The 15396-nt window shown below is 39.7% G+C and overlaps 2 protein-coding genes across 7 annotated transcripts in view; one reads left to right on the forward strand and one right to left on the reverse strand.

The window, feature by feature from the left end:
* SPAG1 (sperm associated antigen 1) overlaps nt 1-15396 on the forward strand; it is a 99756-nt gene that overhangs the window by 77543 nt on the left and 6817 nt on the right. For 4 of the 5 annotated variants that reach the window (XM_073794633.1, XM_033842919.2, XM_033842920.2 and 1 more), the window contains 4 exons: nt 8516-8682; nt 10335-10463; nt 12269-12398; nt 14297-14423. In XM_073794633.1, coding sequence (XP_073650734.1) covers nt 8516-8682; nt 10335-10463; nt 12269-12398; nt 14297-14423 — 553 coding nt within the window. The remainder of the gene's footprint in view (nt 1-8515; nt 8683-10334; nt 10464-12268; nt 12399-14296; nt 14424-15396) is intronic. The other variant, XM_033842922.2, reaches the window with a different exon arrangement.
* The window catches only part of RNF19A (ring finger protein 19A, RBR E3 ubiquitin protein ligase), a 90495-nt gene continuing 84795 nt past the window's right edge, over nt 9697-15396 (reverse strand). For both annotated transcript variants that reach the window (XR_012327288.1, XR_012327287.1), the window contains one exon: nt 9697-10384. The gene's annotated coding sequence lies outside the window, so the exon portion shown is untranslated. The remainder of the gene's footprint in view (nt 10385-15396) is intronic.

A 15396-nucleotide genomic window follows, 5' to 3' on the forward strand; every position in this document is an offset into this window, starting at 1 on the left:
CCTCCCCACGTGGTCCCACTGCACTTTGGAGAAAAACTCTTGGAAAGATTCGTGTGGAGAGTGGGCTTGGTGCTTCTACTCTGTGGTCGTTCAGGACCTGTCTGGTCCCAGCCTGTCCGGAAGTAAAGGGTAGATATTGGTTATTGGATCTGAGTGGGACCAGATGGAACCGTGGGCATTCACGGCTTGGTCTCCATCCTGTAAAATCAGGCGTGTCACTGAGAGCTCTCCAAGCCTTTTCTCCTGCTGCACAGCTGCCTTGCTGCACGTCATCTGCTGCCTCCTCATATGTGTCTGAAGGCTCTTCCCCCTTTTTGTCTGGTTAATTCCTTCTTGTCCCGAAGAAGAGGACTTTCCCTGATCCACCATCTCCCCAGCACACGTGCCCTTCAGGCTCCTTTCCTACCACCTATGCCTTCTTTCCATATTGTTTGTAAATTCTCTGCCTTCTCTTTTTGTAAAGTTCTTTTTCTCTTATTCTTCTAGGAGTTCCTGGAGGTCGGGGTTGTGTTTTATCTGTCTCTGTAGTTGCAGTACTTTGTACAGTAGGCATCCTCAGTAAAATTGTGTGGAATGAATGCATTCTCCAACAGACAGAGCGTGGCTCACCCATGCTGTGGAATTCTGCTCTTAATTTGCCCATCCTCTGTGTGGGAGTCTCCGGGATGGTTGGGGAAAGTAGGATCTTTTCCCAGGGTTAGGGGTTCTCATGAAACAAAGAAGCATCTGACAGAGAGACAAGGCGCCTGTTGAGGAGGTGTTTTAGGAAATCTGGTTCATAATGATAGGCTGAATGGTCTGAAGGGAGGAATTTATGTCTGAAAGACTGGGCATTCACATTTCTGAACCTTCTGCATTATACTTTGGTAAAATATTGAAGTAAAATTCACGTAACAGCTAAATTAACTATTTTAAGGTGTACAGTTTAGCGGCCTTAAGTACACTCACAGTGTTGTGCAGCCACCACCTTTAACTAGTTCCAAAATATTTCATCCCCAAAGGGAAACTCTGTCCCCCTTAAGCAGCCACTCCTCATTCTCCCTTTCCAAGCACCTGATCTGCTGTCTCTGTGGATTTACCCTTTCTGGATAGTTCATATAAATAGAATCATACAATATGTACCTTTGGTGTCTGGCTTATTTCACTTAGCATAATGTTTTCAAGGTTGGTCCGCGGTGTGGCATGTGTGTTGACGTTATTTCTTTTTATGACTGAATAATATTCTGTTGCATGGATGTATCACATTGTGTTTATCCATTCATCCGTTGATGGACCTTTCCGCTGTTTGCACCGTTTGGCTGTTGTGAATAGTGCTGCTCTGAACATTCACGTGCAAGGTTTTGTTTGCATACGTGTTTTCAGTTCCTTTTGGCGTACACCTAGGCATGGAATTGCTGGGTCATATGGTAATTCTGTTTAGCTTTTTGAGGATTGTATTGTAATTTTTATATGTACTCAAGAAGGTTCTTTTACACAAATTGACGTTTAAGACTCATTCATTTTTTTTAATTGAATGGCTCTTGCTGATACATCATTTTAAAGATGAGGAGGCTTTGTCTGGTTTTGCCATATATATCTTCTATAAAATATCCATTTAGAAAATTTCACTATACCTTTTCATGAATCTCATATTTATGCTTGCTTTGCCACCAAAGCCACAGCAGCTTTTTTTTTTCCTTAAATTTAAACATCTGTGCCTATTTTGTATGTGTCTTCCATTAACCATATCCCTCCCCAGGAATCTTACGTGTTACATTTCCCTGCATATACTTATTTATTCCCAGGCAACACATCATCTCTTTTCAGCTGCTTCTTCCTTACCTCTTTGCTGGTAATACAAGTTTTGCTTGAAAATTCTTTTTTTCTAAAATTTTCTTTCTTTTTCTTCTGCTATTGTGGGTGGTTATACATTAATTTTTTCAAATTTATTTTTTACACTAAAATATATGAGATGTGGTTATCATAGCCAAAGATCACTATTGAAATTTCGGTTTATGAAATTGCAGGGAAAGTGTATGTATTACATTTGCCTCTATATAGATATAAAGTTTTTTTCACAGAAAAAGTACTACTGAGCTAACTAATTGGAATGCATTCTACTAATTACCAGTAACTTTATCAGTCTTGGGGACCACCTTTTTTAAATTATTTATTTATTTTTAACATCTTTATTGGAGTACAATTGCTTTACAATGGTGTGTTAGTTTCTGCTTTATAACAAAGTGAATCAGCTATACATATACATATATCCCCATATCTCCTCCCTCTTGAGTCTCCCACCCTCCCTATCCCACCTCTCTAGGTGGTCACAAAGCACCGAGCTGATCTCCCTGTGCTATACAGCTGCTTCCCACTAGCTAGCTGTTTTACATATGGTAGTGTATATATATCCGTGCCACTCTCTCACTTCATCCCAGCTTACCCTTCTCCCTCCCCGTGTCCTCAAGTCCATTCTCTACTTCTGCATCTTTATTCCTGTCCTGCCCCCAGGTTCTTCAGAAGCTTTTCTTTTTTTTTTTTTTAATTTAGATTCCATATATATGTGTTAGCATACGGTATTTGTTTTCCTCTTTCTGACTTACTTCACTCTGTATGACAGACTCTAGGTCCATCTACCTCACTACAAATAATTCAATTTTGTTTCTTTTTATGGCTGAGTAATATTCCATTGTATATATGGAATATTTTATCCACATCATCTTTATCCATTCATCTGTCAGTGGACACTTAGGTTGCTTCCGTGTCGTGGCTATTGTAAATAGAGCTGCAGTGAACATTGGGGTACATGACTCTTTTTGAATTATGGTTTTCTCAGGATATATGCCCAGTAGTGGGATTGCTGTGTCATATGGCAGTTCTATTTTTAGTTTTTTAAGGAACCTCCGTACTGTTCTCCATAGTGGCTGTATCAATTTACATTCCCACCAACAGTGCAAGAGGGTTCCCTTTTCTCCACACCCTCTCCAGCATTTGTTGTTTGTAGATTTTTTGATGATGGCCATTCTGACTGGTGTGAGGTGATACCTCATTGTAGTTTTGATTTGCATTTCTCTAATGATTAGTGATGTTGAGCATCCTTTCATGTGTTTGTTGGCAATCTGTATATCTTCTTTGGAGAAATGTCTGGTTTTTTTAATTTTTATTTTTATTTCCAGTTCTCTAGGAGGTGGGTCAAAAAGGATCTTGCTGTGATTTATGTCATAGGACTGTTCTTCCTGTGTTTTCCTCTAAGAGTTTTATAGTGCCTGCCTGGCCTTACATTTAGGTCTTTAATCCATTTTGAGTTTATTTTTGTGTATGGTGTTAGGGAGTATTCTAATTTCATTCTTTTACATGTAGCTGTCCAGTTTTCCCAGAACCACTTATTAAAGAGGCTGTCTTTTCTCCATTGTATATTCTTGCCTCCTTTATCAAAAATAAGGTGACATAGGTGCGTGGGTTTATCTCTGGGTTTTCTATCCTGTTCCATTGATCTGTATTTCTGTTTTTGTGCCAGTACCATGCTCTCTTTGATTACTGTAGCTTGGTAGTATAGTCTGAAGTCAGGGAGCCTGATTCCTCCAGCTCCATTTTTCTTTCTTAAGATTCCTTTGGCTATTCGGGGTCTTTTGTGTTTCCATACGAATTGTGCAATTTTTTGTCCTAGTGCTGTGAAAAATAACATTGGTAGTTTGATAGGGATTGCATTGAATCTGTAGATTGCTTTGGGTAGTATAGTCATTTTCACAATGTTGATTCTTCCAATCCAAGAACATAGTATATCTCTCCATCTGTTTGTATCATTAATTTCTTTCATCAGTGTCTAATAGTCTTCTGCATACAAGTCTTTTGTCTCCTTAGGTAGGTTTATTCCTAGGTATTTTATTCTTTTTGTTGCAGTGGTAAATAGGAGTGTTTCCTTAATTTCTCTTTCAGATTTTTCATCATTAGTGTATAGCAATGCCAGAGATTTCTGTGCATTAATTTTGTATCCTGCTACTTTACCAAATTCATTGATTAGCTCTAGTAGTTTTCTGGTAGCATCTTTAGGATTCTCTATGTATAGTAGCATGTCATCTGCAAACAGTGACAGCTTTACTTCTTTTCTGGTTTGGATTCCTTTTATTTCTTGTTCTTCTCTGATTGCTGTGGCTAAAACTTCCAAAACTATGTTGAATAACAGTGGTGAGAGTGGGCAACGTTGTCTTCTTCCTGATCTTAGTGGAAATAGTTTCAGTTTTTCACTACTGAGGATGATGTTGGCTGTGGGTTTGTCATATATGGCCTTTATTATGCTGAGGTAAGTTCCATCTGTGCCTACTTCCCGGAGCGTTTTTATCATAAATGGGTGTTGAATTTTGTTGAAAGCTTTTTCTGCATCTATTGAGATGATCATATGGTTTTTATTCATTTTGTTAATATGGTTTATCACATTGTTTGATTTGTGTATATTGAAGAATCCTTGCATTCCTGGGATAAACCCCACTTGATCATGGTGTATGATACTTTTTTGTTGTTTGTTTGTTTATTTGTTTTTTTGCTGTACGCGGGCCTCTCACTGTTGTGGCCTCTCCCGTTGCAGAGCACAGGCTCCAGACGCGCAGGCTCAGCGGCCATGGCTCACGGGCCTAGCCGCTCCGCGGCATGAGGGATCTTCCCGGACCAGGGCAAGAACCCGTGTCCCCTGCATTGGCAGGTGGACTCTCAACCACTGCGCCGCCAGGGAAACCCAAGTGTATGATACTTTTAATGTGCTGTTGGATTCTGTTTGCTTATATTTTGTTGAGGATTTTTGCATCTGTGTTCATCAGTGATATTGGCCTGTAGTTTTCTTTCTTTGTGACATCTTTGTCTGGTTTTGGTATCAGGGTGATGGTGGCCTGGTAGAATGAGTTTGGGAGTGTTCCTCCCTCTGCTATATTTTGGAAGAGTTTGAGAAGGATAGGTGTTAGCTCTCCTATAAATATTTGATAGAATTAGCCTGTGAAGCCATCTGATCCTGGGCTTTTGTTTGTTGGAAGATTTTTGATCACAGTCTCAGTTTCAGTGCATGTGATTGGTCTGTTTATATCTTCTGTTTCTTTCTGGTTTAGTCTCAGAGGGTTGTGCTTCTCTAAGAATTTGTCCATTTCTTCCAGGTTGTTCATTTTATTGGCATATAGTTGCTTGTAGTGATCTCTCATGATCTTTTGTATTTCTGCGGTGTCAGTTGTTACTTCTCCTTTTTCACTTCTAATTCTATTGATTTGAGCCTTCTCCCTTTTTTTCTTGATGAGTCTAATGGTTTAATAATTTTGCTTATCATCTCAAAGAACCAGCTTTTAGTTTTATTGATCTTTGCCATTGTTTCCTTCATTTCTTTTTCATTTATTTCTGATCTGATATTTATGATTTCTTTCCTTCTGCTAACTTTGTGGGGGTTTTTGTTCTTCTTTCTCTAATTGCTTTAGGTGTAAGATTAGGTTATTGGAGATGTTTCTTGTTTCTTGAGGTAGGATTGTATTGCTATAAACTTCCCTCTTAGAACTGATTTTGCTGCATCCCATAGGTTCTGGGTCATCGTGTTTTCATTGTCATTTGTTTCTAGGTATTTTTTGATTTCCACTTTGATTTCTTCAGTGATCTCTTGGTTATTAAGTAGTATACTGTTTAGCCTCCATGTGTTTGTATTCTTTACAGATTTTTTCCTGTAATTAATATCTAGTCTCATAGTATTGTGGTCAGAAAAGACACTTCGTGCAATTTCAATTTTCTTAAATTTACCAAGCCTTGATTTGTGACCCAAGATATGATCTATCCTGGAGAATGTTCCATGAGCACTTGAGAAGAAAGTGTATTCTGTTGTTTTGGGATGGAATGTCCTATAAATATCAATTAAGTCCATCTTGTTTAATGTATCATTTAAAGCTGTGTTTCCTTATTTATTTTCATTTTGGATGATCTGTCCATTGGTGAAAGTGGGGTGTTAAAGTCCCCTACTATGATTGTGTTACTGTCGATTTCCCCTTTTATGGCTGTTAGCATTTGCCTTATGTATTGAGGTGCTCCTGTGTTGGGTGCATAAATATTTACAATTGTTATATCTTCTTCTTGGATTGAGCCCTTGATCATTATGTAGTGTCCTTCTTTGTCTCTTGTAGCAGTCTTTATTTTAAAGTCTATTTTGTCTGAGATGAGAATTGCTGCTCCAGTTTTCTTTGGATTTCCACTTGCATGGGTTATCTTTTTCCATCCCCTTTCAGTCTGCATGTGCCCCTAGGTCTGAAATGGGTCTCTTGTAGACAGCATATATATGGATCTGTTTTGGTATCCATTCAGCCAGTCTGTGTCTTTTGGTTGGAGCATTTAATCCATTTACATTTAAGGTAGTTATCAATATGTATGTTTCTATTACCCATTGTTTTCGGTTTGTTATTGTACGTCTTTTCCTTTCCTTGTGTTGCCTGCCTAGAGAAGTTCCTTTAGTATTTGTTGTAAAGGTCATTTGGTGGTGCTAAATTCTCTCAGGTTTTGCTTGTCTGTAAAGGTTTTAATTTCTCTGTCGAATCTGAATGAGATCCTTGCTGGGTAGAGTAATCTTGGTTGTAGGTTTTTCCCTTTCATCACTTTAGATATGTCCTGCCACTCCTTTCTGGCTTGCAGAGTTTCTGCTGAAAGATCAGCTGTTAACCTTATGGGGAGTCCCTTGTATGTTATTTGTTGTTTTTCCCTTGTTGCTTTTAATATTTTTCTTTGTATTTAATTTTTGATAGTTTGATTAATGTGTGTCTTGGCATGTTTCTCCTTGGATTTATCCTGTATGAGACTCTGTGTGCTTCCTGGACTTGATTAACTATTTCCTTTCCCATATTAGGGAAGTTTTCAACTATAATCTCTTCAAATATTTTCCCAGTCCCCTTCTTTTTCTTTTCCTCTTCTGGGACCCCTATAATTCAAATGTTTGTGCATTTAATGTTGTCCCAGAGGTCTCTGAGACTGTCCTCAATTCTTTTCATTCTTTTTTCTTTATTCTGCTCTGCGGTGGTTATTTCCATCAATTTATTTTCCAGGTCACTTATGTGTTCTTCTGCCTCAGTTATTCTGCTATTGATTCCTTCTAGAGAATTTTTATTTCATTTATTGTGTTGTTCATCATTGTTTGTTTGCTCTTTAGTTCTTCTAGGTCCTTGTTAAACGTTTCTTGTATTTTCTCCATTCTATTTCCAAGATTTTGGATCATCTTTACTATCATTACTCTGAATTCCTTTTCAGATAGACTGCCTATTTCCTCTTCATTTGTTTGGTCTGGTGGGTTTTTACCTTGCTCCTTCATCTGCTGTGTGTTTCTCTGTCTTCTCATTTTGCTTAACTTACTGTGTTTGGGGTCTCCTTTTTGCAGGCTGCAGGTTCGTAGTTCCCGTTGTTTTTGGTGTCTGCCCCCAGTGGCTAAGGTTGGCTCAGTGGGTTGTGTAGGCTTCCCTGTGGAGGTGACTAGTGCCTGTGTTCTGGTGGATGAGGCTGGATCTTGTCTTTCTGGTGGGTAGGAACCACCTTTTTTTTGAAACCAGATTTTTCCCAAAGACATAATTCAGTTTTGTTTTAAAATCTAAGTATGATATTTTGTAAGTTTAAAGTGATGAGAAAGTGATAATCAGGGATGTTATCTCAATATTATGATAGCCATTAGCAAATGTCATTAATACAAGGGCCCTCGTAGTAGACTGCAGTATCCTATTCTTTCATCTTTATCCATATGAAAACAAAAAGAGTGAATAATTTTAGAGATGTAAAAAAACACAAGGTAAAGAGTATCTTAACCACAGGTAAATGTTTCCAGAAGAAGCACTATTCCATGTAACTGCTGCTCCTCATCACTTTTAACAGCCAGTGTTATATACCTGTGTTTCGTATACACTTTGGGCATAGAAATTCCAAAGTAATTCTGATTATTCTCAAGAGTAGTACGTTATCAATTTCGTAATTATATGAAATGTTATGCAGGGGATATTTCTTCTAGGCCTCCTAACTTTCAGTTTTATACTTCACTTTTTTAAAAATTAAAATTTTATTGCATATACATTAAAAATTTTTTAAACTAATTAGAAATGTCTTAATTTTTTCTTGTGATGCAAAAAGGATCTAAAGTTACATAGTTTGGGGCAATTTTTTTTTTTTTTTTTTGTGGTGCGCAGGCCTCTCACTGTCGTGGTCTCTCCCGTTGCAGAGCACAGGCTCCGGACGTGCAGGCTCAGCAGCCATGGTTCACGGGCCCAGCCGCTCCGCGGCATGTGGGATCCTCCCGGACCGGGGCACAAACCCGTGTCTCCCCTGCATCGGCAGGCAGACTCCCAACCACTGCGCCACCAGGGAAGCCCTGGGGCAATTTTTAAGAGTCCTTTTTAAGACTGTTTATGTGGATAGCAAATGGCTTGATTGTATGCTTTCTACAGGGGAGTACAGAAATGCATCGCATTTGTACATTTTACTCTTGATATGACCTCCAGTAATGTAGAAAGCAAATTGCATGATCAACAGAGGAATCTGATTTTCTTTTTAGGATAACAAAAATCCTAATGGCCCTGGATGGACCAAGCTGGCGGGAGAAGCTGTCGCCCATTCCTGCTGTGCCCACTTCCGCACAGTTGCGAGCTTGGCGGCCTGTGGCAGAGACGCTGCCAGACCAAGTGGGAGGTTCCTGCAGCCATCACCAACCGGGCATCACAGGTAGGGGAAGCCTACACTTATTTCTTTTGACGGTTATCGGGAGCTGTGCATGTATTTTCACAGTAAAGCAGAAGGATAAGTGCCTGAACTCAGGCGTCTGCTATGGGTTTAAGTTAAGACCCTGTTCTCCCTCTTTCTAACTGCAGTCTTAGGAAGTTGCCACATACCTCCAGTGTTTGTATATGAAAGGGGGAAATATGAGGTAGCTGTCTCATGGAGTTATTCTCAGGAATAAATGGAGAGTTGCATATGAAATACTTAGCACATGTGCTGACTGTGTAAGCTTATAGTAGCCTCTTAATAAACGTTAAGTCAGCATTATTATTAAAAATAAGAAAAAAGAATTGAGTAGCATATAGTTCTCTACACACCATGTATGTGGCAAGGCTAGTTTAATGAGATTGATGTTTTTGAAATAATCAAGCAAAATAAAGCCCTACGAATCACCCTGGCTACTGTGATGAGATTCAGTTATAGAAAGCCAAGGAAGGAAGAGATAGGGGCATTAAGAAACTACCATAATAATCCAGTCAAGAGATAAGGGTGGCTTGAATAAAGAGGGTAGTAGAAGAGGTAGTGAGAATTATTAGATTCTAGTTACAATTTAAAGGTAAAGCTGACTAGTTGGATGTGGGAGAAGAGCTACAGATAATTTCAGGGTTTCTGTCTTGAGAAAGTAGAAGGATGGAAGTGCCATTTATTAGATGGGAAAACCGCAGAAAAATTAGATTTGGAACAATCAAGAGCTCAATTGTGGACACATCAAGTTCAGAAAACCTACTAGACATTCAAAAGAACTTAGAGTTTGAGAGGGGAGGAGGTTGTACTGACATATAAACTTGGAAGCAGGCAGGTTATAAATGATATTTCAAGTTATGAGGTTAGATGAGATCACCAAGGTTTTACAAAGTATAATTGAGAGATCTAAAGATTAAGTCTTAGGGAATGCCATCATTTATTATAAGAACTTCTATGTACTTCCATATGAATTTTATAAATCTCACCATGCAGAAATTCTAGAATGTCAAAGATGCAAGGCTTTAATTTAAAAAATCGTTTGGTTGTTTACATTTAAGGTTGCGGATAGGGCTATATAACATCTGACTTTGGTTTTACAAAGCAGAGAGGGAGTAGGAACAAAAATTGTTACTCTGTAGTAGCACCTTTCTCCCATCCTGTGGAGTGTTTTGGGGAACATGCCCAGGAAGATTTCTATTAAGTAACAACAAGAAAGTATACATTTTTTTCAGGCTGTGCCACCATGCCAAGGGAAGGGACCAGAGCCTCACAAATCATGAAACGACTGACAGAAGTTGGGGTCACATGGATCCTTGTAATTTAATCCCAATTTTCTTATAAAATAAACTATAGGTTTTAAAAAAAAAAAAAAAGCCCTACAACATATATCTAGCAGTACCTCCTTCTGCCTTGTATCGTAGTTGTTCACATCCATACATACATCCTCACAGTGCTTATCTCAGAACTTTGTGCAGAGTGTTTAATGTGGCTTCACGCTTGCCTTCTGCTTGAAAGCTGGCTGAGGCTCCATTTCTCCTGCCTGCTTAGCAACCCCATGTGTGTCTGTGTCGAGCTTCATCTTGCAGACGTGCTGAGCCATGATGTCCCAATGGCTCACCCTTTTCATTGCCTAGAAGGAAGATGCCGCGAACTTCTGCCAAGGCTTTTAGATGGTTCAGCAGTCCTGGGGAAAACATGGAGATCTCTAGCTTCTAGAATCCATTATGAATGGGGCCTGGCACAAAGCGTTTACTCAGTAAAGGGTAGCTATTCATTACTAATAACTTGCATATACTAACCATACTATAGATATGTGATAGTGAATCATAAGCACAAGAATAATCAGCTCTTTCTGTTCATATTTGTGTACTAATTATTAGTGAGACTGGATACCAAAGGCTTAAAAACAATGTAGGAAGAAAAGCTTGAGGAAAGTTTTTCAGCAACTTGGAAGAAAAAAAATCCTCTGTAATATTCTGTTTCAGAGCTTAGATGTACCAAGATTTATGGGGACTGTCATTTGGCCACATAGTGTGAGTTCTTTTGAAACATGAACCATTAGGCAGAAATATTCTGTAATTTGAAATAAAGGATGAAAAGTTAATATGTCATGCCATTTGTGCAGAGGGACAAATAAGATTATTTTTTACATTCCAAGTTTATACTATAAATTCAGTACATCTATCAAGATTTTTAGATCACAGAATTTAAAGGCATATTTTAAAATTGTTATGCAATTTTATTTTATATCAAGGTACTCCATAGAGTAAAGTTATTACATAGATTTAAAACTTTAAATTTTAACATTTTATGTATGTTAGAAAACTTTGGTTGCAAGTAACAGAATATCTGTTGACTTATAACTGTAAGGAATAGTTTTGGCTCAAGTAACTGAAAGGGCCCAGACAGGCTCTAAAATCAGGCACAACTTGTCAGGGCTCAGGCTCTGGCCAGAAATAATAGAAATGTAGCGGTTTTAGACTTCATGTCTGCACATATCAATGTCCAAAAGGAGAGAGGCACCATTGCTTTTGTTGGCATTAATTTAAGAATGAGGAGATATGTTGCCCCAAAGACCCAGCTTTTTTAGCCTGTTATTCTGTTGGCTGAGCTCTGTTGGTATTTATTCTAATGGGTCATGTGCCCATTGCTGAACCCCTCCCTGTAATGAAGAAATGCCATGCCATGAGTTCCCGATCAGTGGGGTCAGCTTCCCCAGGACACATGGGCTGAGTAGGAGAGGAGTGATAGCTGAATGAATGTTGAGGTACCCTTAGGAAGAAGGAAATGGATCCTGAGTGAGGAGTCAGCCATGCTCACTGCAAGATAATAGGCAATAGTAATAGTTGGGACTCTGATCGCAGATAACAGAAAACCCAACCATTAATGTCTTAAGCAAAAGAGGTTGTTTATCGGCACCCCTTGTGAAAAAGGCCGCAAGTAGGATGGCTGCAGGGATGACTGGATTCGGCACTCAGAGGTTATTCCTCACGTTCTACGGCAAAGAGCAAGAATTACCTTACCAGAAGCTGCCACTAAAATCTTATTGTAGCTCATTGGCTCTCATAGGTCCATTCCTGACCAATTAGATTATTGTGGCCAAGGGAACATAGTGTGCTGGTTAGTAAAACAAAGATTACTCCGAAAGGTAGGGCTAGGGTGGGATTTGCTTTACTTAAACCTTAGAAGCAGAGAGTGGAGGAGGTGTGATTCCAAGGAAACTCGGACTGTTGGAAGGTGTCTAATTCAGGCTTTAATGGGTTTGTTTGTTCACTTTTCATGAAATAGTTACTACACCAAACACTAGATATTTCTATCTCCAGCAGAGAAAAGAAGGCGTGCCAATATGGATAAAAGGATAGAATCACTTGTATTTTATTTTCTAATTTGAAAAAATAGTGTCATAATTGTATAATCATTTTTACTTATAGCCAATTTATCTTTTTAATTTGTATACAACGTTTTGTTCCATTTAGACTTTAGCTCTGTATGGTTTGTGGTCACTTAACTTACAGTTTTGTAAAGGTGCTTATATGAATACTTGCTCTTTTTTGTGTGTGTCCCATAGATGAAGAAATGTTTAAAACCCTTAAAGAAGAAGGAAATCAATGTGTAAAGGACAAAAACTATAAAGATGCCCTTAGTAAATACAGTGAATGCTTAAAAATTAACAAGGAATGTGCCATTTATACAAACAGGCAAGTTCTTTGTAACTTTCTATATTTCTTATGTTCATAGTTTTGATGAAAAAATTATAGATAAATTACTTGCCAAAGTTTATTCCCATGATTCTGAGACTCTATATAGCAAATTGTTTTAAGTGAGTGTTTTTTAAAGAGGTGGGGCTATCGGAGAGATTGAAAATGTGATGTGTCTCGGAGCTGGGAGGTCTGACGGGGACTGCGCTAGGTTCCCGCGTGGCCATGGCTGCCCTGGCTGGTGCTGCTTTGATTCTCCGTGGTGTGTGGCCTCGCCGCGGCTTGTGAGGAGGCCTCAGCGCGGTCCTCCAGAGTGGGAGCAGGAATCAGCTGCCTTTCAAACTAGTGTCTTAAGGGCCCCTTTTCTCTTGAAGTGCTAAGGGAAGGGCCCAGCATCTTCTAATGTGTAGTAGGAATGGGCAGATTTTTCCAGAATGCTGCTCAGGTGCCATGTTTAACACATTATGGTAAGAAAGATAGTTAACCTAGAATATGGTGATTTGGGGATTTTTAGGGCATAGATGGAGTCTGCAGTGACAAGGAAGAATAAGGTATGGTTCCTAAAGAATAGGGGCTCAGCATGGGTTCTCCTAGCCATTTCAGAAAAAACTTTTAAACTTAATCTCTCACTGCTTTGTTTTTGTACATGTTTTCCTCTTTTGGCAGCCTATTTTGTGAAAGATTCTGTCACTGAACCCAACAGGTACTTTTCTGCCCTTCTCCTGTTCAGCCTCGGTGGCCTTGGGCATCACTGGCCACTCAGTTTTTCCTGGAGACCACCTCTCCTCTTGGCTGCGGTGCAGACAGCTCACTTGCCTGGCTCTCCCCTTCTCACTTTTCTTTTTTCTTTCCCTGGTGTTCTCGGGCTTCTAAAGGCATAGATCCCTTGTCTGCTCTAATGTTCTCTGGGCCATTTAATCCTCTCCCCAGCTCCATTTACCACCTTCCAATTATGTCCCCCAAATCTTTGTCTCTGAGCCCCGGACCTGAGCACCTCCCTCCCTTCTGCACTCATGGTGGGTTATCATCCCTGACCTACGCCTCCCTCTCCAGTCTGTCAGCAGCTCAGATGTCCTACCTTCTAAATTCCTCTTGGGCGTGAGCCTTTCTGTCCACCCTCACCGTCAGCCCCTCCTCCGGCTGACACCGGCTCTCCCTGGACGTCTGCAGTGCCCTCCCAGGTATGCCCGCACAGTCATGTTCCCTCTGATTCTCCATGCTGCAGCTGGAGCGATCTTCCTAAAACATGGTGAACAGATCAGCCTCTGCTTAAAAACCCATCACTGGACTACCATTAACCTTGGGATAAAGCTCAGCCTCCTGCCGGGACCTTTCTGATCTGGCCTCCCACTCTCCCAGCCTCATCACCACCATAGCGCTCTTTTCTTAGTCCATCAAGAGCACCGTGTTCTCTGTCACCGTAGGACTTTGCACATGCTGTGCCCTCCCTACATATTAAATCTCAGCCCAGTACCTTTGCATTGGATAATTCTCAATTTGTACTCTGGGCTTCAACTTAAACGTCACTTCTTCTGGGAAGTCTTCCCTGACTATTCCTCCCCTTGCTTCAGCTCCACCAAATGTGATGAGAGTCTCAGCTCTGTGCTACCAGAGCATCCTCTACAGATTTTATTGTGTTTGCTTCTTTTGACTGTCTCTTCCCCTAGACTGCAGCCTCCTTGAGGGCCGGGACTGTTTTGATTGCGGTTGTATCCCCAGGGCCCTAATTTCAAGTATTGCAAGAAAATGCCATAATTGGAGGAAAATGTTAGGTTTCAATTGCAGCAGCTGTGGTATAGAAACGGACTTATTTATCTATTTTCTGATTTCTGTTAGTTGTCCAAATTTATAGATATGTTGTTTTTACTTCCATAATGCTGAGTTCCATTACATACCAGAGCCCTCTGTTACTTGAAGCTGGGCCAGTTTGAAGAGGCAAAGCAGGACTGTGACCAGGCGCTTCAGATAGATCTCGGGAATGTGAAGGCATGCTATAGACGAGCTCTTGCTTACAAAGGACTCAAGGTGAGGAAATCTTCGTTTTAATATATAAATGTCAGCTCTGAACAGATCATGTGGTTTTCATGAACGTAAATTGTGGGCTCAAGGAATGGCAGTGACATTATCCTGGGATTTAATCCCAGTTCTGTACTCAGCAGTCCCAAAACCTTGGAAGATGCCTCAGATCTCCCCAGACTATAATGTGGAGCTAGATAATTTCTAAGATTCCTTCCAGCTCAAAAGCGATGATTTATTTCCTGATTTTCTAAGGAGTGTTGTTAGTTATAATAGGTCCACTTTAAAGGACAGGAAGGTTTGTTTGAATTACTGAAGGCCATCATCACCGCCACTGGATTCCTCTAGCAGGGGACTGCGGTTGTCTGTAGGGTGGGAGGGAGGTATCGGAACGGAGAATGTGTTCACCCCATGGACGTTGGTAGAGACATGGCAGAGGCTGGGAAGTTTGTTGTGATTTGGGCTGTAAACTGGCCGGTGGTCAGCGTGAGGCTATAGGATGGCATTCTTCTCTAAGAAAACCACACCATTATTTTCAAGGAGTGTATTGTATAATTACATTTTTCTTTATGATGATTCTTCTGTGCAGAAAACTTGAGTGAATGTTCACATTTGTAGAAAATAACATGACAAGGAAAAATTAGAACATACTGGGAAATGGCATTTCCTGAAATGGTATTTTTAAAGAATCAAGTTGATTAAGGTTTAATACAATGAAATTCACACATTGTCAGTGTACAGGTCATTGACTTTTTTTTTTTCCTCTTTAAAGTTTTTTTTAACTGAGATATAATTGACATTTTATATCAGTATCAGGTGTACAACATAGTGATTTGGTATTTGTATATACTGTGAAATTATCACAATATGTGTAGTTCACCACACAGTTACAAATTTTTTGTGTGTGACGAGAACTTTTAAGATTTATTCTCTTAGAGACTCTCCAATATACAATACACGATTACTATCTCAAATCACCATG

This window comes from Tursiops truncatus, chromosome 17 (genome assembly GCF_011762595.2).
Source record: "Tursiops truncatus isolate mTurTru1 chromosome 17, mTurTru1.mat.Y, whole genome shotgun sequence".
NCBI lineage: Eukaryota > Metazoa > Chordata > Mammalia > Artiodactyla > Delphinidae > Tursiops > Tursiops truncatus.